This window comes from Pteronotus mesoamericanus, unplaced genomic scaffold (genome assembly GCF_021234165.1).
Source record: "Pteronotus mesoamericanus isolate MK-2021 breed Mesoamerican mustached bat unplaced genomic scaffold, CSHL_Meso_final contig_601, whole genome shotgun sequence".
Classification (NCBI taxonomy): Eukaryota; Metazoa; Chordata; class Mammalia; order Chiroptera; family Mormoopidae; genus Pteronotus; species Pteronotus mesoamericanus.
The window spans coordinates 786199-813316 of record NW_026555215.1 but is presented as its reverse complement, the minus strand read 5'-3'; the positions used below and the strand labels follow the sequence as shown (position 1 = coordinate 813316).

Here is a 27118-nt window from a genome sequence, read left to right as displayed (position 1 = left end):
ACCTCCTCCCAAAACCAAACTGGAATTGCAACTAAATAATGGAGTAATCACCTGGAAAGCAGTGGAGCAATAGTGGGAGAGGAGCCTTGGTGCCGCGGACAGTGGATTCTGCTCTCACACATCCCAACGGGTGAGAATTGCGGTGGAGGCTCGAGAGGGTGGGCTGGGTGCGCACGGGCACTGGCACCAGAGGGACATTGAAACGGCCAGTTAGCGTCCCCCCGAGAAGAACGGGGTCTGAATCATAAACAGGAACCCCTAAACTACAGCAGCTAAAGCCGAGAAAATACAGACAAAACGCAACCCCAAAAAGCTTAGGGGTGCTCTCTGCCAGAGACAGGTGGCTGGGGATGCAAAAAGACATTTAAAGGGCAAACGCAAAAGTTGCAGTGGCAGCCGCCCTCCTTGATCTCTGGGTAGAGGCGGCAGCAGGGTGGGCTGGTGCCTGGGAAAAGACTGGTGAGGAAAACTTTGTGAAGAGAACTGACTCGGCAGCCGGTGGAGCCCGGGTGACAACGCACTTCCCACTCTGCAGCTACCATCTCGCTCAGGCATAAGGGAATCAATAAACCTGCCCTTTGTGTGCTCCGCACACAGCTTGTACGCCTGTGAGCTACGAGGCTGAGTGCAGACTGGCTGGGAGAGCCTTGAGGAGAGACTGGAGACAGAGGCGTTGGGGAAAGAACGGGAGGAGGAACCGGGGAGTCCCGACTCCCTCCCCGTTCGGTAGTCTCCATTGTGGACTGGAAAGGCGCGACCCCAAAGAGGCAGAAGCGGGGTGCGCATGAACCAGACTGCCTGCAATTGAAACGCAGTCCGCACAGGGGTTGGATCCCTGACCGAAGGGGTCACAGAACTGCCCAGAGGCCCCTGAGGGGAGACTAGAAACAGAGACATTGGGAAAAGAACGGGAGGAGGAACCCGGGAGTCCCGACTCCCTCTCCTTGCTGTAGTCTCCATTGTGCGGGAAGAGGCCACACCCCCAAAGAGCCAAAAGCTGAAAAGCAAACATAGACACCCCCAAAACACCCAGAGCACTATAACACTTGCGCCGAGTGACCGGCGAGGGTTGGCAAGCGTGTGTGTGACCCACGCGGGCTGGCGAACGCTTGCACCTGCCAGCAAGGCCTCACACAGACTGGCACCCATACGGCCTGCGAGGGATTGCACAGAGGGGCAAGGGCAGGAGTAAATTGACCTACCCACCGCGATTGCGGAGTGGCCCACAAAATAAGTAGAGCTGCCCAGAGTCCCTGGAGGAGAGACCAGAAACAGGATTAACCGGAGAGTCCTAGAGCTGATTTCCTCCCATTTCCGTAGTCCCCATTTGGCGAGGGCAAGCAACGCACCCAAAGAGCCAAAAGCAGGGAAAACACACAATAGAAGACCCTAAACTGACCAGTGCCGTGAAGCTCACGTGCCAGGGAGGCCAGATGAGTACGGGAGGTTGCGAATAAGCCCCCTGATCTGGGGCAAGCACATGCGAGCCCAGGCAGGCGGGGGACCCTGCTGCGCTGGGAATGCGCTCAAGGAGCCCGCGGGAGAGCGCAGAGACATCCCAAAAAATAGCTCAGCTCTGACCAAAGGGGTCACAGAGCTGCTCCAAGCAGGAGTCAGACACAGGCATTAGACTCCTGAAAGACTCAAACAAACAACCCAGGATCCTATAGGGTCAACAACTGACATCATCAGAGGCAAGCCCAGAAAGAAAAGTAAAGGACAAAAATACTTAACAGACTCTCACAAAAATGGGAAGAAAAAGAAGTTCCCCCCAAATGAGTGGAAAAGGGGACTCCCCACAGAGAGAGCTAAATGAAATGGAGGCAAGGGAACTATCAGATACTGAATTCAAAACAATGGTTCTAAGGAAGCTCAATGAGCTCAGCCAACTCAAAGATAACTATGAGAAACTGCAGAGAAGCTATCAGGATCTTACAGCAAAACTATATCATCCTGGAAAGGGACATAGACACAATCAAGAAGACACAAGAGGATATGAAGAATACCATTTCTGAATTGAAGAACACAGTAGAAGGAATCCAAAGCAGGCTGGATGAAGCCGAGGATCGAATCAGTGAGATGGAGGACAAGGTAGAAAAAAGCTCCCAGAAAGAACAAGAAATGGAAAAACGGCTCAAAAAGAATGAAGAAGCATTTAGGGAAATGCAGGACAACCTGAAACGCAATAATATCCGTGTAATAGGGGTACCAGAAGGAGAAGAAGAGGAGCAAGGAATAGAGAACCTCCTCGAAAAAGTAATGATGGACAATTTCCCTAATTAGAGGAGAGAAAGGGTCTGATGAGTCCAGGAGGCACAGAGGACCCCACTCAAGAGGGACCCAAGGAGGTCCACTCCAAGACACATCATCATTAAAATGGCAAATGTCAAAGACAAAGAGAGAATCCTCAAGGCAGCAAGGGAGAAGGAGAAAGTAACATACAAGGGGGCCCCGATATGCCTAGGAGCTGACTTCTCAACAGAAACACTACAAGCCAGACGGGAATGGCAACAAATATTCCAAGCCATGAAAAGCAAGGGCCTACAGCCAAGGCTGCTCTACCCAGCAAGGCTCTCCATTAAAATAGAAGGAGAAATACGCAGTTTCCCTGACAAAAGAAAGCTAAAAGAATACATCTCTACCAAACCAGCACTCCAAGATATGCTAAGGGGACTGGTTTAAGCAGATGAAGGAAAAGAATGAGACAGAGAGGAACACAAGTACAAAGAGAAAAGATGAGTAAGTTTCTATCAGTAATATCTCTCAATGTGAATGGACTCAATGCCCCAATCAAAAGACACAGGGTATCTGAATGGATAAGAAAACATGACCCACACATATGCTGCCTGCAAGAGACCCACCTCAGAGCAAAAGACCTACACAGACTTAAAGTAAAGGGATGGAAAATAATATTCCAAGCAAATGGACATGAGAAAAAGGCTGGCGTTGCCATACTTGTATCAGACAAAGTAGATTTCAAAGCAAAGGCCATAAAGAGAGACCCAGAGAGGCACTTTATCATACTTAAAGGAAGAATCTATCAAGAAGACATCAACATTGTAAACTTATATGCTCCCAATATAGGAGCCCCGAAGTTTATAAGGAAATTGTTGGATGACTTCAAAAAAGATATAGACAGCAACACACTGATAGTAGGGGATTTCAACACCCCACTGTCAAAAATGGACAGATCTTCCAAACAAGACATTAATAAACATATCGTGGCGCTGAATGAAACACTGAATCAAAGAGACTTAACTGACATATATAGAACCTTACATCCCAAAGAAGAAAAATACACATTCTTTTCAAATGCTCATGGCAGTTTTTCAAAGATAGACCACATGATAGGACACAAAGCAAGCCTCAGCAAATTAAGGAAAATTGAAATAATACCAAACTTTTTCTCAGACCACAAGGGTTTGAACCTGGAAATCAACCTCAAAGAGAAACTTCGAAAACTTGCAAACTCATGGAGACTGAACAGTACACTATTAAACAATGAATCGATCAATAATGAGATAAGAGAAGAAATCAAAAAATTTCTGGAAACAAATGAAAATGAACAGACAACTGTCCAAAACCTATGGGACACAGCAAAGGCGGTCCTGAGAGGGAAGTTCATAGCAATACAGGCTTACCTTAAAAAGATAGAAACATTTCAAATAAAAGACCTAACACTACAACTTCAAGAACTGGAGAAACAACAAATAAATCCCAGAGCAAGTGAAAGGAAGGAAATAGTCAAGATTAGAGCAGAACTGAATGACAGAGAGACAAAAAGAACAATTCAGAGGATCAACCAATCCAGAAGCTGGTTCTTTGAAAAGATTAATAAAATTGACAAGCCATTAAGCAGACTCATCAAGACAAAAAGGGAGAGGACCCAAATTAATCATATCAGAAACGAAAGAGGAGAAATAACAACTGATACCATAGAAATACAAATGATCATCAGAAACTACTATGGACAATTATATGCCAAGAAATTTGAAAATCTTGATGAAATGGACACATTTTTAGAAAAGTATAATCTTCCAACACTGAAGGAGGAAGAAACAGAAAGCTTGAACAGACTGATAACAGCTGGGGAAATTGAAGCAGTAATCAAGAAACTCCCAGCACACAAAAGCCCAGGGCTGGACGGTTTCACAGGAGAATTTTACAAAACATTTAAGGAAGAGCTAACCCCTGTCCTTCTCAGACTATTCCAAAAAATCCAAGGGGAGGGAAGACTCCCAGACTCCTTCTATGAGGCCAGCATCACCCTAATCCCAAAACCAGATAAAGACCCTACAAAGAAAGAAAACTACAGGCCAATTTCGCTGATGAACATAGATGCTAAAATCCTCAACAAAATATTGGCAAACCGCATCCAGCAATACATTCAAAAGATTATCCATCACGATCAAATGGGATTCATCCCAGGGATGCAGGGATGGTTCAATATACGCAAATCAATAAACATGATACACCACATAAACAAAAGAAAAGACAAAAACCACATGATCATCTCACTAGATGCAGAAAAAGCATTTGACAAGGTACAGCACCCATTTATGATCAAAACACTCAGCAAAATGGGAATAAATGGGGCATTCCTCAACGTAATAAAGGCCATATATGAAAAACCTACAGCTAATATCATACTCAATGGGCAAAAACTGAAAGCTTTCCCACTAAGATCGGGAACACGACAAGGATGTCCGCTCTCACCACTTCTTTTCAACATCGTATTGGAAGCCCTAGCCACAGCGGTCAGACAAGAAAAAGAGATAAAAGGCATCCAAATAGGAAAGGAGGAAGTAAAACTATCATTGTTTGCAGATGACATGATAGTGTACATAGAGAACCCTGTAGACTCTACCAAAAAACTCCTCAACCTAATAAGTGAAATTGGCAAAACAGCAGGATACAAAGTCAACATTCAGAAATCAAAGGCGTTTTTGTACACCAGCAATGCAATAGAAGAAGAAGAAATCAGAAAAAATATACCATTCGATATAGCATGAAAAAAGATAAAGTACCTAGGGATAAATTTAACCAATGACACAAAAGACCTGTATGCAGAAAACTATACAACATTGAAAAAAGAAATTAAGGAAGACACAAATAAATGGAAGCATATACCGTGCTCATGGATTGGAAGAATTAATATCCTCAAAATGTCCATACTACCCAAAGCAATTTATAGATTCAATGCAATCCCTATTAAGATACCAATGACGTATTTCACAGAAATAGAACAGACATTTCAAAAATTTATATGGAACCATAAACGACCCCGAATAGCCGCAGCAATTTTGAGAAAGAAACACAAAGTAGGAGGGATCACAATACCGGACATCAAACTCTACTACAAAGCCACCATACTCAAAACAATCTGGTACTGGCACAAGAACAGACCCATAGACCAGTGGAACAGAATAGAAAGCCCAGAAATAAGCCCAGGTCTCTATGGACATCTAATATTCGACAAAGGGGGCAGAAGCATAAAATGGAGCAATAACAGCCTCTTCAACAAATGGTGTTGGGCGAGCTGGACGGCTACATGCAAAAAATTGAAATTGGATCATCAGCTGACACCATACACAAAAATAAACTCAAGATGGATAAAAGACTTAAATATAAGTCGCAACACCATCAAAGTCCTCGAGGAGAACATTGGCAGGAAACTTTCAGATATCCGACGCAGCAATTTTTTCACGGATATATCTCCTAAAGCAAGGGACATAAAGGAAAGAATAAACAAGTGGGACCTCATCAAAATAAGAAGCTTCTGCATGGCTAAAGAAAACATCAGCAAAATGAAAAGGGAGCCAACTGTATGGGAAAATATATTTGCTAATGTTACATCAGATAGAGGTTTTATCTCCAAGATATATAAAGAACTCACTTGACTCTATTCCAAGAAGACAAACGATCCAATCAAAAAATGGGCAAAGGACCTGGGCAGATGCTTTTCTAAGGAGGAGATACAGAGGGCCCAAAGGCATTTGAAAGGATGCTCAGCATCACTAGCCATCAGAGAAATGCAGATCAAAACCACCATGAGGTATCACCTCACACAGGTCAGAATGGCCATCATCAACAGATCAACAAACAACAGGTGCTGGCGAGGCTGTGGAGAAAAGGGAACCCTAGTCCACTGTTGGTGGGAATGCAGACTGGTGCAGCCACTATGGAAAGCAGTGTGGAATTTCCTCAGAAAGCTGAAAATGGAACTGCCTTTTGATCCAGCGATTCCACTGCTGGGACTATACTCTGAGAACACCAAAACGCCAATTCAAAAGAACCTATGCACCCCAATGTTCATAGCAGCACAATTTACAATAGCCAAGTCTTGGAAGCAACCTAAATGCCCATTAGTAGATGATTGGATCAAAAAATTATGGTACATATACACAATGGAATACTAAGCAGCAGAAAGAAAAAAAGAAGTACTAAACTTTGCGACAGCATGGATGGAACTGGAGAGCATCATGCTAAGGGAAATAAGCCAGGGGGCGAAAGACAAATACCATATGATCTCACCTATAAGCGGAACCTAACCAACAATGCAAAGAAGCAAGGAAAATATGACCAGCAACACTGAAAGGAAAAGAAATCAACAGAGACAAGAGGGAAGGAGGGGGCAGGGAAAGGGAAGGGAAGGGGAAAGTCAAGGGACATATAGCAAGGACTCATGGACAAAACCAAAGGGGAAGAGCTGAGGGAGGGAAGGTGGGAGGGGGCAAGGGAAAGAGGTGGGGGGGAGGCAGAGACAAATGTATTTTAAAAGTAAATAAATTAAAGAAAAATAAATAAATAAATAAATAAATAAAAATGGTGTACAGAAGAATTTTTAAATCCATGGTGCCAATAAGAAACAGAAGAAATCTTACTGGCCAGATATATTTGTTATTTCTCAGTTTATAGTGTTTTTAAAAGTTGCATTATTTTAAAATGAACTTAAATTCAATTGCACAGCTATTTTGTATTTCTTCCCATTGCTTCCTATTTGACATATGCACAATTTGTCATATGCAAAAAAATGTGGAAAGCAGTTGTATACATTTAAAAAAAATTCAAGATACAGAAGAAATTCATGGTCCTTTAAAAGAACTATTGATTTTGGGGGTTCATTTAACATGAGCAGCAATAAAAGCTCAGCATGTCTCCTTTGCATCTTTCTGTTCATTCTTTTCCTAAACTAGCTAATGAAACTTTATCCATTAGCATCTCCCTTTTAAGGGGGTAATTTCTTAGCTGAAGCACACCAACCATTTCTTAACAGCAATTTCTCCTACAAAGTAATATAATGTAATACATGATACCTAGAGCTCATCTGATCCAGTCTTCTCATTTTATTCTAGTTCTGACAAAACAATCTAGCTGTCCTTTTCCCAGACTGAATATTTGCTCATTTAGGGGAAAATCATTAAAATAAAAAAAAAATTAAAAAATAATGACACATCAATGTTCAGGAATTAACACCTACTGGTGAGCAAGGGGCAGCCTGGTCCTGTTTAGTATTGCTTTTGAAAAGTCATTCTTGGTGCCACTGACAACTTCATTCACTGTTTCTGTGACATCAAGGGAAGACAGAGCAGAATCAAATGATTGAATTGACACTTCTTTGGTCTGGGTTTGAAAGGAGGAGTAAGGAGAGGTTGACCTTCAATATTTTGGGATTGTCTCTCCATCTGTCAAAACATTCTGGAGCAGCTCAGGGAAGAACACAGAGTGATGGATGATGTAGGGGAACTTTTTTTTTTTAAATCAAACAATTATTGCTTAGTCTTTCCAAGGCTGGATAGAGTTCTAGTGACACACTTGAGGGTTTTGTTGATTTTTTAATTTGGTAGCAAAAAAAAAAAAATGTGGTTTTCCTATATAGTTGGCACTTACACTCTGAGCTAATTAGTTTTGTGACTTCGCCTCGTCTTTTCAAACGGTAGCTGGAATGTTTTCAAAAGAAGAGGGTTTTTGAGACTACTCATCTATAAATCATCACTCTTTGGGGGCTGAGCTAGATTGCTAATGGGATCAGAGTGATCTCCTCCTGGACACTAACACTGCCAAGCTGAGCTCATCCGCACCAGTTCCAAATTGCTCATTGCCTGCCGTATTCATGGAGACAGGCACCAGGAGCTGCTGCTCTCCCTTGGTTGGTTGTGCTTAAGAATATACGGTTAATGGCCAGTGGGAATGGCTGAGAGCAGAAAAGAATGCCAACTAAGCTTATTTTACAAGTTGTAGCTCCAGGCTTTCTCATCAGGAGACACAGATGATAATACAAGGTGAAGTCTTGGGTCACATCTGTGGATGAAGTGCTTGATGCTAGGTTTTGGCAAGTGCACAGGTGTGCTTTGTGATTTACTTTGAAGTCAAAAAATAAGTCTCTTTGACAGTAAAAAAAGTATCATCATAATAGAAATGCGTCTTCTTTAAAATATTTGTATTTATCAGACTTTAAGTAGTGAGAAAATATGTTTTGAAACACTTCCTGACAACTTACAGCAAGTTGTGCATGATAATAAATGAGTTCAGTTTAAAAAAACAAGCAGGCTTTTTTTAATGCTTTAGACTTTACCACAATAACCATGTTCAGACAGAAAATGTGGGCTTCAGAAGGAGATGGATGTTTTCATTGATGAAACAGCTGAAGCTCAAAGAAGCAGAGTCTGGTTTCAAATCTTGATCTCAATCCTTGGCTTTGTGAATTAGGGTAAGTTGCACACGTTTTCTCAGGCTCAGTTAGTTTGCCTATGAAATGGAGTATATAATACTTATTATTAGGAACATCACCGTATAATTCACTATTCAAACCAGGACATTTTTGAGAGAAAAGAAAGGCTTTGTTAATAAGTGTGTGAGAACAACAGGTATCAATGGGGACTATTCTAGGCAAACCAGAAATATGGTCCCCCAGGACGTTTCCATCAGGAGTGTGTGAAAGGGTGTGAATAAAGTACTTGTCACATAGCAGACACTTATCAGACACTTAATTAATTCCCTTGCATTCTCCCTTTGACTTGTCTTCCTCTCCTGCTTTCTTCATAGCACTTAGCTGGTATCATGATGGGAGGGCCAATACAAAGAACATCTTGGCATTATTAGGACAGGCTATTCTCAACCCTATGGCCAGAAGGACCTTCTGAAAATACCAGTCAGGTCATGTCACTCCTTTACTTAACCCTCCAAAGGTTTTCCAACTTACTAAGAGCAAAAGCCAGAATCTTTATAACCTCCCATGAGGCCTACTCACCCTGCCCTCAACTCCAGCCTCAATTCTCACTGATGGCACCAGGCAAGCTGTCTCTTTAGCCCCTGGGCCTCCACTCTTCCATTCCATCTGCTGTCCTAAGCCTTGCAGCTTCTGCACGGCCACTCTTACTTTGGTCAGGCCTCTGACCCAAGGGAGCTCCTCACTAGGCCTTCCTGGCTAGAAAATAGCAAGAAATTCGAGTTCCATCCCCATCCTGGCACTTCTTTCTACAGCTCAAAGATAAGATAAATATTTTCAACTAAGAGGCACATGCAGATTCAGCCCCAAATCACAAATGTATATACAGTCTTAGACCACAAGTCTTCACTTCAGACTAAAGTGTCAGCACATGTTTAACACTGAATTTCATTCACCATCTGTTTCTGAGATCTGATTTCTTTGGGCAGTTTGTATCAACCGAATCACACCACGATGAGTGCTGAGAAAGCTTAATTTCTTGATGACTTAAGGGAAAGCACTAAAACAGTCCATTAATTAAATCAAATTAAAGATTCAGCTTAGGGGTTTGTTTTGGGGAAGTTCAGTTGTGCTGCCTGTAGAGTTCCCCAGGTTTTGGCGTTGATGCTTATGCTCCTGAGGTGGAGCAGCATGGCAGGTGCCCACGTGCAGAGAGGAGCTGGCTCTCATGGGGTGTGCCGCATAAGAACTCAGCAGGGCAGTCATTGAGCATTACCCAGGAACATTTGAACATCATGACAAAAACATGGTACTAGGGAAGTTCTCCAAACGTAAACAATTACATCGTTTTCTGATCAGGAAAAAGAAATCTTACATTCACAAAAACTATTATTGTGCCCTTTGACAAGGATGGGGACAAGAGTGCAAAGTTCATGATCTTCCAGCCCTTAGACACAGTGATTATTTGTTTATGTCACCCAGGTTAGTAGGAATTGAAACATCTTGAGAGTTCATCTCCCAAGATGGAAGTAAGGGCACTGAGAGGTCAGGGCCCCATGGTCATTTGCCAGCTGGAGAGAACTGGGATTCTGGCTGGCCCAGAGGTGCTTTGGTACCACCATCTCTGAATTGGGGGTGCTAAATTTGGAAGGCTCAGTTAGGGCCCAACTTAAGATTTAAGGTCCCATGAGTTTCATTAGAGTATTAATGTGTTTGCCTCCAACTCAGGGCTGAGAGTGCGTGTGTGTATCCACCTGCAAACATTTGCACATGGGCATATCTTTCTAGGGTAAGTCCCATAGGTCACTTTCTAATAAAAATGTCAACAATTACCATAGGAGAATGAAAGTCTGCAACATTAGTAATAAAGCTGGAAGGATATTATTTTATGTGACTCTATTGTTTATTTGAAAAATAGACAACTTCTTTTGGCAGCAGATTGAGAATTCTTTGATGGTTTGAACTGAAATAGAATAACACCACTGGGGTACACTCTATAAAGTAGAGAAACAAGCATTTTAAATATACTCACTTAAGAGAAGCTTCTAGCACATGTCTGACGCAAAGGACTTAACAATGGTAGTTCCCTGCCCACCCCTTGCCTTCTTCAGTCACTCCTAGGACAAGTTTGAATGGTGGTCTTTAGAGAGAGTTAGCCTAGAAAGCCAAATTCTGTTGTTCATTCCTACTAGAATATATAGATCCAAGGCTAGAAGACAAAGCCAAAGGGCCAGAGGTCATCTGGAGCCTGAGATAAACTAGGGAATGAGAGCAAAAAGAGCCTGGGAAGGCAAGGTTGGTTTAAAGCACAGTCTGGGTAAAAAGTAGCCAGAGTACTTTAGATTATTCATGCTTGAGCAGTTCTTTGGGCTACCAGCAGAGAGCAGTACACAACACTTTTTATAGATGGATGGAGTATTAGACATTCCTTTATTCAGTATTATTCCATAAACTTAACATGTTACAGGAGCTAGGGGCTCAAAACTGAAAAAGACATGAGCCCCCCATGGCTCATGAGGCTTAGGACAGGGAGACCAAGACACTCAATACACAGATATGTGCAACCCTGAAATTCTTGCTCAGCATGAGGGTGGACAGTGTCTTGGATGACAGACAATCCTGCTAACAAAGGCTTCACTGCCTTTGACATATTATTGACAATTCAGGTGACACTAATAACAATTACTAAATATTCTTTCATGATTTATTCAAAGTCATCCTAAATTGTGAAGATTGCTTCCCTTTAGGACATTTCTCTGGCAATAACTCTCTAAATCTAGGAGGAAAATGTTCTGGTTCAGCTAATTTATTATGACATTCCAATACTGACAATAGGCATACTGGGATTAGACTCCTGTTCCTTTCCATGTTCACTTCTGTGCTGACTTTATTTGGCCATCAGTACTTTTTAAGTTTAGTTTTAACTTCTTAGGCTGGGTTGGTGATGATCCCTTCTCCTTATGGTGACAGACTCAACTCTGTTGCCTGGTGTCTAAATGTTTAAAACACTCCATTACAGCTAGCTTTGTGAAAAGGCTGCTGTCATCATCATGTATCTGATACCTCAGTGTAATCAAGAAATGGGCTACCAAGGGAATCAGAAACTCCTGGCATGGTAGGCTATTAGGAGGTGATCTTTTAAGTGGAATTCAGATTAAAATTACAGAACTGAACTTCTGGTCAAGACGGCAGCATATGCAGACATGGCTTCAACTCTTCACAAAACCACATCAAAATACAACTAAAAATATAAAACAACCATCACTCAGAACTATCAGAAATCAAGTTGAATCAACAAATCAATGGAAGTCTGGCAACTACATAATTAAAGAAACCACATCCAGCCAGGCAGGTAGGAGGGGCACCGACATAGAACAGACTGGTCCCACACCCACATGTAGTAAATAAAAATTTGGAAGGGATATCTCAGGAGCGAGGAGTCCCATCTTCACACCAGTTCCTGCAGCCCAGGGTTCCAGTGCCATGAAGATAAGTCCCTACAACCTCTGGCTGCAAAAACCAGCAGGGATTGAGTCAGTGGAAGAAAATGCTAGAGCCCCAAGCAGTTCCTCTTAAAGAACTCACACACAGACTCACCTACTCAGGCTCTCTCCCTCTGATTTCCAGCTCTGGGGTAGCAGCTTGAAAGGCACCAGTGGCAACTGGGAGAAACTGAATTGTCTGGCATCAAGATGAGCAGAGGCCGTTGTCCTTTTTCTAAACACTTACCCCACACAGCCACAGCCTGGAAAGCTGGTGCTATATCTGAGACTCCATAAACCTGGCTAACACTGTTTGGTTTGCCTTGGAGATCCTCAGAGACTCCAGCCTGCCTAGCTTACTGGCCCACCCAAGCTGTTTTATCTCATGAATGGCTGGTCTTGGCTCATGCTGCACAACTTCCTAAACCCTCTAAAACAAGCAACAGCTGGCCTCAGTAAGCCCCAGGCCTGGCACTAGCAGCAGCCAGCCTAGATTCACAGCTTGGTTTCACGTGGAAATCTCCAAGCCCAGCACAAGTAGCAACTATCTCAGATAGCTTTATAGATCAGTCGGGGTGGCCCTGGGCAAAACAGGTAGGGGGCTGACTTTGGCCTGCATCAGACAAGAAACCCCAGGGCCAGCACACCCAGTGGGCAGCTACTGACCAGGTCAGAGCACCACCACCATGCTCCTGCAAGCTGATCCTCCATGGAGGCTGTAGTGTGGCAGTCGCTAGTAACAGCAAATTATTGCAGCTGGCTGGCCTGGGTAAATCCCTCCCACTGATCTTCCAGCAGCAACCAAGGCTCAACTACAAGAGGAGGGTATACTCAGTCCACACAAAGGGCTCACCTAAAGTACCCAGCTTGGGTTACAGGGGTGGCTGTGCCACTGGACCATACAGGACATCTGCTATATTAGGCCACGTGGATTCAAAGCAGCTCTACCTAATACATACAAACAAACACAGGGGAGCTGCCAAAATGAGGAGACAAAGAAACATGGCCCAAAAGAAAGAAGAGATCAAAACTCTAGAAAAAGAGCTAAAGGAAATGGAGATAAGCCATTTATCAGATGCAGAATTCAAAACACTGCTTATAAGGATACTTAAGGAACTTAGTAAGAACCTGAGCAGCATAAAAAAGATCCAGTCAGAAGCAAAGGATACAGTAATTAAAATAAAGAACAATTTACAGGGAAATAATAGTAGAGTGGAGGAAGCTGAGAATCAAATCATTGATTTGGAACATAAGGAAGCAAAAAACAACCAATCAGAACGACAAGAATAAAAAAGAATCCAAAAAAAGAAAAGTTAGGATAGTATAAGCAAAATTAGGATAGTTGTCCCTCTGCAACATTTGCATCTTAGCAGTGCCAGAAGGAAAAGAGAAAGAGCAAGAAATTGGAAAACTATTTGAAAAAATAATGAAAGAAAACTTCCCTAATTTGGTTAAAGAAATAAACATGCAAGTCCAGGAAGCACAGAGAGTCCCAAGTAAGATGGATGCAGAGGCCCACTCCAAGACTCATGATAATTACAGTGCCAAAGGTTGAAGATAAAGAGAGAATCTTAAAAGCAGCAAGAGAAAAGAAGTTAGTTACCTACAGGAGTGATTCCCACAAGACTGTCAGCTGATTTCTCAAAAGAAACTTTGCAGACTAGAACGGACTGGCAAGAAATATGCAGTGATGAGAAGCAGGGACCTACAGCCAAGATTGCCCTACCAATCAAAGCTATCATTTGGAATTGTAGGGCAGATAAAGAGCTTCCCATACAAGAAAAAACTAAAGGAGTTCATCATCACCAAACCACTATTATATGAAATGTTAAAGAGATTTATTTAAGAAAAAGAAGAAGATCAAAACTATGAACAATAAAATGGCAAAATGCATATCTATCAATTGAATCTAAAATACAAACTAAGTAAACAAGAAGAACAGAGATGGAATCATGGATATGGAGAGTGTTTCTATGGTTGCCAGATGGGGGGGATGTGTGGGAGAATGAGTAAAGAGGTCAGGGGATTAAGAAGTAAAAATAGGTAGTTACAGAACATCCAGGGGGATGTAAAGTACAGTATAGGAAATGGAGTAGCCAAAGAACTTATACATATGACCCATGGACATGAACAAAGATATGGATTGCCTGAGAGAGAGGGGTTGCTGTGTGGAGGGGGGAAAAAGGGGAAAAATCAAGACAACTGTAATAATAGTATAATCAATAAAATATAGTTAAAAATAAAGTTACAGAACTGTACTGAACACATTTTATAAACAGTGAATTGGATTCACTACCTTTACATGTTTATTAAAAAATCAGGCAGGTATTAAGTTTGAGAATCTTTCTAAGTATCAGCCAGGTTATTACTAAACTGTAGTTTGTATAATCATATGATCAATCTGAATCTTCACAATCATAATTTTGAGGGCTGCAAAAATATAACTTTTTTTCATTCTCTATAACTGATTAAAATCATATCCCTCCTGACAAAATTTTTTGGAGTGATGGAAGTATTCTCTAATTTAATTGTGGTGGTAGTTACAACACTTGTAAATGTTTGTCAAAACTATCAAACTATACACCTTAGAAGAGTGGATTTTGCTACATAAAAATTGTATTTCTACAAATTTGAATTAAAAATAATCCAAACCAATTTTTTACTGATGATAGAAATTTTGATCATTGAACTCAAAATAAATTCAGTCACTTCCAACATGAAGCTAAGTTTCCATTGGTCAAAAACTGGTCAAAGATTTCTCATTCTGCTCCATTTCCTACTCCATGTGGATTCCTTGTTCCTACTCCATGTGGATCACCCTTAGAAGTGGAGAGGAGCCTGGTGTAAGAGCATCTTCTGTGGTCTTTGTTCATCCCTGATGGGTCTCATTCTACTTCATCTTTAGGAGTTGCCCCCTCCCTTTGAACCTCTGCTAAAGGAAACACATGTCCTTCCATGATGTCAGTTTCCCTCTCCAAAACTTTTAGTGAAAAACCATATTGGAGGAATTTATTTTGACCTCTTCCTGAGCCATGTGACCTTTTTAATATATCCTTATGACTAAAGAATCCATTTTATGGAGGTGTTAATGTTTAATGATTGGGGTTGATGCTGATAATTCATCATTAACCAATACTTGACACAGACTCTAGCCTAAAATGATGTTTGCTTTTATTTAAGGATTAATTTTTTTATTGTTGTTCAATTACAGGTATACCCATTCCTCTCCCTCCCCCCCACCATTACTCTCCTCCGCCCTACCCCCTCCACCTCCTACATCAAAAAACCTGCAGGTGAAAGTTTGGTAGATTTTTGTGTCACTAATGAGATGATGTTGAATCTTATTATGTAGGTCACAGGTTTATGGGCCCAAAAAATTCTAAGCTTTGACAAGGCATGTGCTGTGTATTGCTTGAGAGAGAGGGAAATTGTTGAAATGACAATAAATATAGGTAAATGTAAGAATGAGAGTGTTGAAGATGATGACACGGAGAACACAAGTGGAAGAAAATGTCTTCCAAATGGTGAAACTATATAGTTTAGCTATCAAATGAACTCGGTGATAATTGTGGCAAATAGGAAGACCAGCATTTTATTCTGAACTTATGGTGGACTTTGTCAGAGTGAGCAAAACTTTAATAAGCTGCTGAAGCTACTAATCTCAAAAAGAAAAATTTAGCATCAACTATGGTAAAAAAATTTTAAAAATTTGGCAAAAATGCACAATATGTATGGATAACTTAAACCAAGTTAACATTTTCAGATAATTTTAGTTAAATCAAAGCACAGATATATTAATAATTAACTTAAAAGCTGCATCAGTAAATGGGTGGATCAATAACTGGTACATTTATGCAGTGGAGTACTACAGAGCAGAAAGCAAGAAGGAGTTCCTACCCTTTCCAAAAACATGGATAGAACTGGAGAGGATTATGCTAAGTGAAATAAGCCAGGCAGTGAAAGACAAATACCGTATGATCTCACTTATAAGTGGGACCTCACCAACAAAACAAACAAATGAGCAAAATAGAACCAGAAACATGGAAATAAAGAACAAACTGACAGTAACCAGAGGGGAGTGGAAAAGGGTGTAATGGGGAAAGAAGGGGAACATGTACAAAGGACCAATGGACAAAGACAAAGAGGGGAGGATTGAATGTGGCAGATAAGGGGTCGATAGGGCAGGAGAGAGTAATGGGAGAAAAAGGGAAAAATGTAATTGAACAATAAAAATTTTTTAATTGCTTCTGTAAGAATGATTGTTTGTATTCTGAAGTGTTGCTTCATAATACTTGTCTTTGAATATGTTCAAGTAAAATAATCTCTACCATTCTGAACAACATTGATTTCTCAAAACCTAGCCTTGTATTTTTCAAGTAATCAAACTAACCATAAGTTATTTTTTAACTCACAGATTATACTTATTGTTGGGTTCCTTCAACAGTTCCTTACTGTTGGGAAGTAGGTCACTTCCTTGTGTGTGAGCTGTGCCTCTCGTAAAGTAAAGATAATTTGTTAGCCTTCTGCAGTTTAACAACAGAATGCATGGCTGTTGCCTAGGACATATGGTCCTGCTTTAAATTAACATTGAGCCCTGACTTTCATGCCCAAGGAGTTGGACTGAACAAAGGATTTCCTGCAATCTTCACTTGATAAGTCTCATTTAGAGCACATAATGTTTTAGAATGCATCCAAACAACATGTCAACCAAGCATTCTTCAAATTCTCCCTTCTCATTAAGTTAGAGGGGGAAGAATTACATATTGCATTAAGGATCATGAAATGTTTGGAGTTAGAATATATTGTTATGAATTTAACTTTAAAAAAAGAATCTACATGCTTTTGTTGCAGAACTATAGCAAATGTTTGGTGAATTATGTTATCTAATAGAATTAAAGTAAACTCAGTGCTAAGGATTCCAGCAAAATGTTTGTTTCTCTGGTTGGGGTCATGTTTTCTTTAACTTCCAATTCAATCTATGTGACTCTTTTTGATGTGGTTTGAGAATAAAATTTAGTGCTCAACTATGACAGCCTCTTTGTTCTAAATTTCTGGTACATTTATTTTTCTTTGTATTTTAGAAGGCAATTACTTTTTTGGCTTATATGTGTTAAGCTTAAGTTATGGCAATCAGCTTCTGGGAAGACAGTGTTGAGAAGTTTTTGAGGTGCGGGCAGGTAGCAGGGAAAGGGCGTGATTTGATCACAACGGTTGAGTGAGGGCCGAGCGCTGTATTTTGTGTTATGAATATATGATGTCTGTTCTAAATAATTTTTGATGTGTACTTTTGAAACCTTGAACTATTAATTTATTTTTAACTTTATATATGTTTTAATATTCTAAATGCCCTTATTTTTTCAAAGTTGTAAGCAAGTTCACTCATCTGAAATGGAAAAAAATTCTCAGGAAACAAAACCATGGTTTCCCTATAAAGACATCCAATCATGCTTGTCCACATATTTGTTTTCATGAAGAATTCCAGTGTAAGTTTTGGCTTAATTCAGTTTAGGCAGTTGCACAGGTTATAAGACCAGATCATCTTCACAGGTATTTTAAAAGATTTCTTTGGTTGTCTTAAATTCATGAGAAGTGTTCTAATTTTCTTCTTAAACTCCACTGGGTGTCACTCTGGGGTATTTTATAATATGTAAGACTGCACAAAGAAACTGATTTATCTTCTCTGCTTACACCATTTCCCAATATACCACATTTGTCTTTTTAAAGGTCAGGCATGATGGAAACAGACAATGTTTCTCACTTACCTTGTTTTCTTACTTGTTGGATTTTTATGTCTGAGTTCTTTGGAAAATGTTAATGTAGATTTCTATAAATGTAACTGTTCAATTGCACAGAGTATGATTTATAAAGAATTCTAGAACTTGGAATAACAAGTACTCATTGTATCCGTGATATTATTCATATTAGTAGCATCAGCAAGAACAGTCTCTTTTCTAATTAGTGACTTTTACCAGAGTCTCAGAAATTACCTTATTTGAAGGTCAAATATAGCGGGTTATAATTTGCTCATATCTCACTGAGCTATTTCTTAAAAATTGTATTTAAATTTGCATCTTTCTAAGATCTTGGTATTTCTTTTCACTCAAGAAGGCTATTAAAAATTTCCATTATTAAAATATTAATCTCCATGAAGGAGTGGCATGAGTGACCAGCTGTGATTAGAACAACCAAACTTCAGGGGGGGAAAGTTGCCACTTTCCTCTAATTAAGAGGAGAAGGTTTTTTTTTTTTTTTAATACAACTCATAATAACTGTGAAAGTGTAGTGGTTAATGGAAGTGTATAATTACTAACAATAATTATTTTGAAACAGTAGTTCTGGGAATAGCTGGTAGTCTGTATGAATGAGGTAAACATAAAATGGCTGAGAGTGTGTTTGAATAGGGGTACACACAGGAGAAAGAGTGGTGCCAAGTACCACAGAGACACTCATGTCAACCAGATTAAAGAACATTCTAATTCTTTTCCAGAGTGTCTAATAAATTCAAAGAGAAAATAAAAAATGAGAAAAATAATATCAAATTTCTGGCATTTCAGTGGTGGTTTATGAGATCTACATATACACTGGCAGGACACCAGGTGCTGAGACAGAATCCAATGTATTTATCAACTCATCGGCTCCAGAGGAGATTCAGGGAATCGAAGGCTCCATCAATCCAAAAATAACAAAGTTAAGTTTCAGCGTGGACAGGTAATAGAAAGATCCTTATAAATTGTTACCCACCATCCTTCATTTAATTTCTTTAGCTAAAAAGCAACACAAACAAAAAATTCCTGAGATGGTCATTTGGCTTCAAATAGGAAATACAGAAAGGTGTGGTCACTTCTTGGGGTGCATCCTATTGTTCTGGGGTTGAGTTGAGGTGGAACTCAATCAAACCATGCAACCATAGTAAGTCTAAGTTTCTTCTTCTATTAAAAATAATTGAAAAAACTAAAAACAATCAAGATTCCACTTCCAGCTAGGTCAGTCTAACTTGTAAAAAAATGACCATCCTGCTGAGGACTAGAAATGTTTGATAAGCATCTTTTAAATTTGGCTTAAAGGCAATGGAGAGCTAGCTGTCAAGGTAGTTAGGGCTTGAAGGTCCAAGATTCTGGAGAGAAAAAAGTGGTAAAGGAGAACCTGATATTCAACATAACTGTCTTCCATTTGCAAGTGGAAGCTTAGAAGCAAGAAGCCAGTCAGAAAATGACAGTGAAGAACCTGAGATGCTGGGCAGAGGGACTCAAGAGGTTTCATCAGGCTGGGATTCGATATGGGCCCAGCAGTAAAGACAGGCCTTATTAACTCCCACTTGAAATGTGGGACCTTCATGTGAATTATTCCAAAGCAGAGCCTAGGGCAGATCCTGCAAGGATGGTGGTCCTAGGACAAAGAAGAAATGTAGGAAAGGAGAGATGGAAAGAGATGGAGTCAATATGGTACAGATGTGCATTCTAGAGGTTACTGGTGTTTGCAGCAGGGACTGGATCCCTTGGACCTCAGCTAATAGACTGTCAACATAGGAGGGATAACTAAAGCAGCCTTCAGAGAAGGGAGCCCATGTCCTAGGGCCATGCATGCCTCCACCCTTACAATCATGCTTCTTCCATCCATGGGCCCATTACATAACAAGCACTTGGGTGGACAAGGCAAGACTTCTATATAGAATATTCCAAAATATTATGTAAAAAATTGAAAAAGACATAAATTAATAAGATATACTCTGTTCTTGGATTCAAATACTCAATATTATAAAGTTCTTACTTTTCTCCTAATTATCTGCAGTTTTATTGAAATGCCAATCAAAATGCCAGACATACTTTTATGGAAACTATCAATCTAATTATAAAAGTTATGCGGAAATTCAGAGTCAATTATACTCAAAAGAATCTTGAAGATCATCAGTTTTGAGAAAAACAAAATTGTAAGGTTTATATCAGATATAAGGATTTATTTCTTATTGAAGTAATCAATATACCATTAATTGATAGAAGGCAAGACAAATAGAACAAAAAAACAGAAGAGAGTCAGGAAAGATTTCCATATCCTGATATGCAGCATCAAAGAAAGGATGGTCCTTTCAATAAATCCTGAGAGTAAATTGAATATTATTATAGAAAAAAAGAAATTCTGGGCCTTATTTATACTAAACCCAAAAATCAACTCCATGCAAATTTAGGTCTAAATATCTAGAAAATAACAAGGAACTTATCATGACCTTAGGGGTAGACTACGATTTTTAAAAGTTGTAGCAAAATACATATGACATGAAATTTACTGCCTTAATGATTTTAAGTGTACAGTTCAGTGACATTGAATACATTCACACTGTTGTGCAACCATCACCACCAACCATTTTCAGAAAACTTCTTATCCTGTGGAACTGAAACTCTATGCCCATTAAACAGTATTTCCTTTTCCCCCTTTTATCCCATCCTTGCCCCTAGCAACCACCATTTTATTTTCAGTCTCTCTTAGGTTCCTCATCTAAATGGAATTATACAGTATTAGTCTTTCTGTGAATGGCTATTTCTCTTAGCACAAGGTCTTCAAGTTTCACCTGTATTGCAGCGTGTGTCAGAATATCCTTTTTTAAAGGCTGAATAATATTCATTATATGCATATATTACATTTTGTTTATTCATTCATACATCAGTGGATTAATTGCATTCATCTATTAATTGCATCAATCAATGGATTAATGCAATTTGGGTTGCTTCCGCATTTTGGCTATTGTGAATAATGTGTGTACACATATAGACTAAGATTTTAAAGAGAAAACAAAGAAAACACTAAGCAAAAAGGAAAAAAATATATAAATTACACAGTATAAATATTGAAAAGTCACATTCTTTAAGACATCATTAAGAGAGTAATGAAGTCTTAAAAAAACAAGTCACAAAGGGAGAGAAAGTATTGTAAAATATATACTGGCACAGGACTTGTTTCCAGGTGATACACACAATGCTCCCAAATCAACAAGGAAAAGGCAGATAACCCAGTTTAAAATATGAGCATTATATTTGAATATATACTTTTTTTAAAAAGGATATCTAAATAGCCAATAAACATGAAAAATATATCCAACTGTATCATGAAAATACAATAAAAACTATGATGAAGTGTCACTGTGCACAATCAAATGGCTTAAGCTTAAAAAGAATCACAATGCCATGTACTGATTAGTCTGTGGTACCCCTTGAACTCTCATCACTGATCATTCAGAGAGCATTATATTGTGTTAAGCATTTAGAAAAGTTGAGACTATTTACTAAATCTTTATAACCAAGCAATCCCTTAACAGAAATGTACACAAATATACACAAAAAGACACTTGGAAGAATATCTAAGCAGTATCATCTGTAACAGTCAAAACCCAGAAACTACTATTATCCACAAGCAGTAGATAAGTAATTTGGAATAATATTCTGTAATGAAAATCAACAAAGTGCTTTTAAACAAAGCAATATGGGTGAATTTCACAAACATTGAGTGAAATAAGCCTGGCAGAAAGAGAGCACACTGTGTTATTCTGTCAGTGGTCCTAGACCTGGAAGAAATAATTAAAAGTGTCAAAATTCAGGATAGTGATTACCACGGAGGGAAATAATGACTGGGGTGTGTGAAGGAGGAGTCTTGGGAACCTGTTAATGTTTTATTGGTGTGGTGTGTGCATTGAGTATATTGTGCATTTGTAATTTGTGCACTTTATATTGAGTTTGTTTAAAAATTTTGTATGTATATGTACATATACATATTCAAATGCATTATTTAGAAAGAAAAGCTAATGAGAGGTGAACAACAGTGGTGGAAAGCACACCTTCTGGAGTCAGATGGGCTCAGTGCGGACTTGGTCATTCATTAGATGTTGACCTTGGGCAAGTAATTTACTTCTGTATGTCTTGGACTCTTCAACTATAAAGTAGGAAAATAAGTAAAAAATTAGTAGGAGTAGACTTAAAGTAAGTGCTATAACTAAATTTAAATGTATTTTTTACTAGACTGTATGATTGAGGAGTGCAAGAATTATGTTGTATGTTTGCATATTTTCCATAAAGCATAGTGTAGGATTTGGTGCATGAAATAGTAAATGGTGACTTTTTATAGTCGTAGTAATAATGATACAGTAGTAAGATAAATAATATAGTAATGTAGTAATATATTACTAGAATTACTAATAATGCACTAATAGCAATGCTTTTTTTCCCTAGAGAAATAGAATGTCCTAGTAAGTCACTCAGTTTGTTTGCTTTTTTTATTGTACAGGTTGATATTTTTTCCATTGAGGCAGTGTCTCTTGGAAAATTAAAGAAAATTCTGATTAGTCATGATGGCACAGGTCCGGGTAAGGTTTGTTTACTTAGTAAGAGGTTTGTTCTGAAAATTTATTAAAAGTAGCATAACTCGCAGGTGAAACAGAAGATTAATGTGCAGGTCATGTAAAATTGGGATGAGAAAATAATTTCCTTTTAAGAAATTACAGTTAAATGAAGTTTTGTCACATTAGGTTTAGTGTATGACTTTAAAAGATCACTGCTACGTTATTATGAAGAAAATTTCCTAGAAATACAAAAGCTTTAGTATATATGTGTGTGTGTATTCAAAATTGCATCTATCATGTTTCCCTATCTATGTGTTTCTCCTAGGTTCCCTACCCCACATTCTTTATAAAACCAGTAACTTGGAAATCATCCTGGATTCTTCCTTTCTCTTCTTATCTTCTATCCCTCCCACACCTGTTAAATAAATCCAGTCAATTCTAATTCATTAATATCTCCTTTATCATTTTCCTTTGACCACAAAAAAAAAAAAAAAAAGGAGATCAGAGGAGAGGGCGATAGGAGAGAATGGGGGAAAAGGTATAGGGAATAAGAAGCATAAATAGTAGGTACAAAATAGACAGGGAAAGGTTAAAAATAGTGTAGGAAATGGAGAAGCTGAAGAACTTACATGTACAACCCATGGATGAACTATGGGGGTGGAGAATGCTGGTGGGAGGGGCAGGCACAAAGTGGAGAGAAATAAAGGGGAGAAAAAAATGAGACAGCTGTGATAGCATAATCAATAAAATATATTTTAAAAAATTCAAATATAAGTTTGTTTTTTTAGCTGCTAAAATGCAACTAAATATTTTAATTTATATCATAGCACCTAAAATAAAATATTTATTACATTTATTTATATACCTTTTTATTCCTTTCTGCTGGATTTTGAATTTTTTGAAGTCTGGCATTACATATTATTCAACTTTATTCTCCCAATGCCTAGTAAAATAGAATTTAATTAATTACCACTTATTGGATGAATGGACTTAAATCAGTGAAATTATTTTCAGTAAAGCTCTTTAAAAGAAATGTGGAGAGTTTAAAAGTGGCCTTTGCAAGAAAGAATCATGTGTATTTTAGATACAAACCAAAGAGAAAGGAAGATGAAAAGAGAAGATAGAAATGTATAGAAAGAAAATAGACACATGTTAAAATAAGTTGAGGACCACATAGATGAACTTATTAGAAAGAGGCAGAAATAAGACACTGAACAGAGGAAAGAAAGATGTAATATACTGTCTTCTATATTAGGTGTCACTGTAGAGTGGTATGAGTGGTACTTTTGCATTCTTTTCATGAAAGATGGAAAATAATGTTGAGATTTAGTTTTTATCCCAAGTCTCCCCTAGAAACAGTATGTGGATTTGCAGAATAGCGATGAGAATCCAGACTGCAGACTTTGGTACGGATCAGAACAGAGCAGCTAATAGAAATCGCTGGCTTAATTGGCCTCTAGTTTTTTAAAATCATTTTGATACTCCTCTTGGTTGTGAGACAAGGAACCAGTGTTAGGAGATCTTACACTTCAGGTCAAAGGTGAACAAGTTAGGGGTTTATTTGAAGTAGCAGGATGGACATTTAAAGGGTAAGGTTGGAAGGAAAAGATGGCGGAGGAGTGATTGGGAGTCACGCTGACCTCCTCCCAAGACCAAACTGGAATTGCGACTAAATAGTGGAGTAATCACCTGGAAAATAATGGAACAATAGTGGGAGAGGAGCCTTGGAGCCGCGGACAGACAGTGAATTCAACTCTCACTCATCCCAACGGGTGAGAAGTGTGGTGGAGGCCCAAGAGGGTGAGCTGTGTGCCCACGGGCACTAGCACCAGACGGATATTGAAATGGCCAGTTAGCTCCCCCCGAGAAGAACGGGGTCTGAGCCATAAACAGGGACCCCTAAACTACAGCAGCTAAAACTAGGAAAATACAGACAAAAGGCAACCCCAAAAAGCTTAGGGGCGCTCTCTGCCAGAGACAGGTGGCTGGGGATGCAAAGAGACATTTAAAGGGCCAGTGCAAAAATTGCAGTGGCAGCCGCCCTCCTTGATCTCTGGGTAGAGGCGGCAGCGGGGTGGGCTGGTGCCTGGGAAAAGGCTGGTGAGGAAAACTTTGTGAAGAGAACTGAGAGGGTGGCCCGTGGAGCCCCGGTGATAATGCACCTCCCACTCTGCAGCTACCATCTCGCTCAGGCATAAGGGAATCAATTAACCTGCCTTTTGTGCGCTCCGCACACAGCTTGTGTGCGTGTGAGCTGGGGGGCTGAGTGCAGACTGGCTGGGAGAGCCTTGAGGAGAGACTGGATACGGAGGCGTTGGGCAAAGAACGGGAGGAGGAACCGGGGAGTCCCGACTTCCTCCCCATTCTGTAGTCTCCATTCTGGGCAGGCAGGGCGCCCCCAAAGAGGGAGAAGCAGGATGCCACGAACCAGACTGCCCACGATTGCAATGCTGTCCGCACAGGTAGTGGATCCTTGGCCGAAGGGGTCACAGAACTACCCAGAGACCCCTGGGGAGGGACTGGAGACAGAGGTGTTGGGGAAAGAACCGGGGGAGGAAACGGGGAGTCACGACTCCTTCTCCTTTCCCTAGTCTCCATTGTGTGGGAAGAGGCCTCACCCTCAAAGAGCCAAAAGCCAAAAAGCACACAATAGAGAGCCCAAAACCACCCAGTGCAGGCGTGCAAACTTGAACGGAGTGGCCAGCCAGGGTTGGCGAGTGTGTGTGTGACCCACGCGGGCTGGTGAGTGCTTGCACCGGCTGGCAAGGCCTCCCACAGGTTGACACTGATCGGGCCTGCGAGGGAGTGTGCAGATGGGCGAGGGCAGGTATAAATCGACCCGCAGGGGTCCGCGAGTGCAGAGCAGTCCGCAGAAATAGTGGATCCCCGGCCGAAGGGGTCACAGAGCTGCCCAGAGTCCCTAGAGGAGAGAATGGAGACAGGATTAACGGGAGAGTCCTGGAGCTGACTTTCTCCCATTTCCATAGTCTCCATTGGTGAAGGCAGGCAACATATCCAAAGAGCCAAAAGCGGGGAAAGCACACAATAGAAGACCCTAGACTGACCAGTGCTGGGGTGCCCGCTAGCCTGGGGACCCAGACCAAACGCGAGGTTGCGAAAGCCCCCTGGGTTGGGGCAAGCACGCGTGAGCCCAGGCAGGCAAGGGATCCTGCCGGGCAGAGGAGCGCAATCAAGGAGCCGGCGTGAGAGTACAGAGCGATCCACAGACATAGTGGATCCCTGGCGGAAGGGGTCACAGAGCTGCTCCAAGCAGGAGTCAGACACAGACAGTAGACTCCTGGAAGGCGCAAACAAGCGACACAAGGTCATATAGGGTCAACAACTGACATCATCAGAGGCAGGCCCAGAAGAAAAGTAAAGGAAATAAATAAATAAATAAATATAAAGACCCGCCTACTACCATAGAAGTTTAATCCACAAAGTCAGGATATCTAGACGGCCGAATAGAAGCAGTACCAAAAATAAATAAATACATAAATAAATAACTTAACAGACTCTCACAAAAATGGGAAGAAAAAGAAGTTTTCCCCAAACGAGTGGAAAAGAGGACTCCCCACAGAGAGAGCTCAATGAAATAGAGGCAAGGGAACTATCAGATACTGAATTCAAAACAATGGTTCTAAGGAAGCTCAATGAGCTCAGCCAACACAAAGATAACTGAGAAACTGCAGAGAAGCTATCAGGATCTTACAGCAAACTATATCAACCTGGAAAGACATAGACACAATCAAGAAGACACAAGAGGATATGAAGAATACCATTTCTGAATATAAGAACACAGTAGAAGGAATCCAAAGCAGGCTGGATGAAGCCGAGGATCGAATCAATGAGATGGAGGATAAGGTAGAAAGAAGCTTCCAGAAAGAACAAGAAATGGAAAAAAGACTCAAAAAGAATGAAGAGACATTTAGGGAAATGCAGGACAACCTGAAACACAATAATATCCGTATAATAGGGATACCAGAAGGAGAAGAAGAGGAGCAAGGGATAGAGAACCTCTTCGAAAAAGTAATGATGGAAAATTTCCCTAATTGGAGGAGAGAAAGGGTCTGATGAGTCCAGGAGGCACAGAGGACCCCACTCAAGAGGGACCCAAGGAGGTCCACTCCAAGACACATCATCATTAAAATGGCAAATGTCAAAGACAAAGAGAGAATCCTCAAGGCAGCAAGGGAGAAGGAGAAAGTAACATACAAGGGGGCCCCGATACGTCTAGGAGCTGACTTCTCAACAGAAACACTACAAGCCAGAAGGGAATGGCAACAAATATTCCAACTCATGAAAAGCAAGGGCCTACAACCAAGGCTGCTCTACCCAGCAAGGCTCTCAATTAAAAAAGAAGGGGAAATAAGGAGTTTCCCAGACAAAAGAAGGCTAAAAGAATACATCTCTACCAAACCAGCACTCCAAGATATGCTAAGGGGACTGGTTTAAGAAGATGAAGGAAAAGAGTGAGAAAGAGAAAAACACAGGTACAAAGAGAAAAAATGAATAATTTCTATCAGTAATAACTCTCAATGTAAAGGGACTAAATGCTCCAATCAAAAGACCCAGGGTAGCTGAATGGATAAGAAAACATGACCCACACATGCTGCCTACAAGAGACCCACCTCAGAGCAAAAG

General features: G+C 40.3%; 1 protein-coding gene across 1 annotated transcript in view; it reads left to right on the top strand.

Annotated features, from left to right (window-relative positions):
* Positions 1-27118, top strand: part of RP1 (RP1 axonemal microtubule associated) — a 348078-nt gene that overhangs the window by 310210 nt on the left and 10750 nt on the right. The window contains 3 exon segments of the mRNA XM_054580711.1: positions 18705-18776; positions 18779-18858; positions 22420-22498. Coding sequence (XP_054436686.1) covers positions 18705-18776; positions 18779-18858; positions 22420-22498 — 231 coding nt within the window.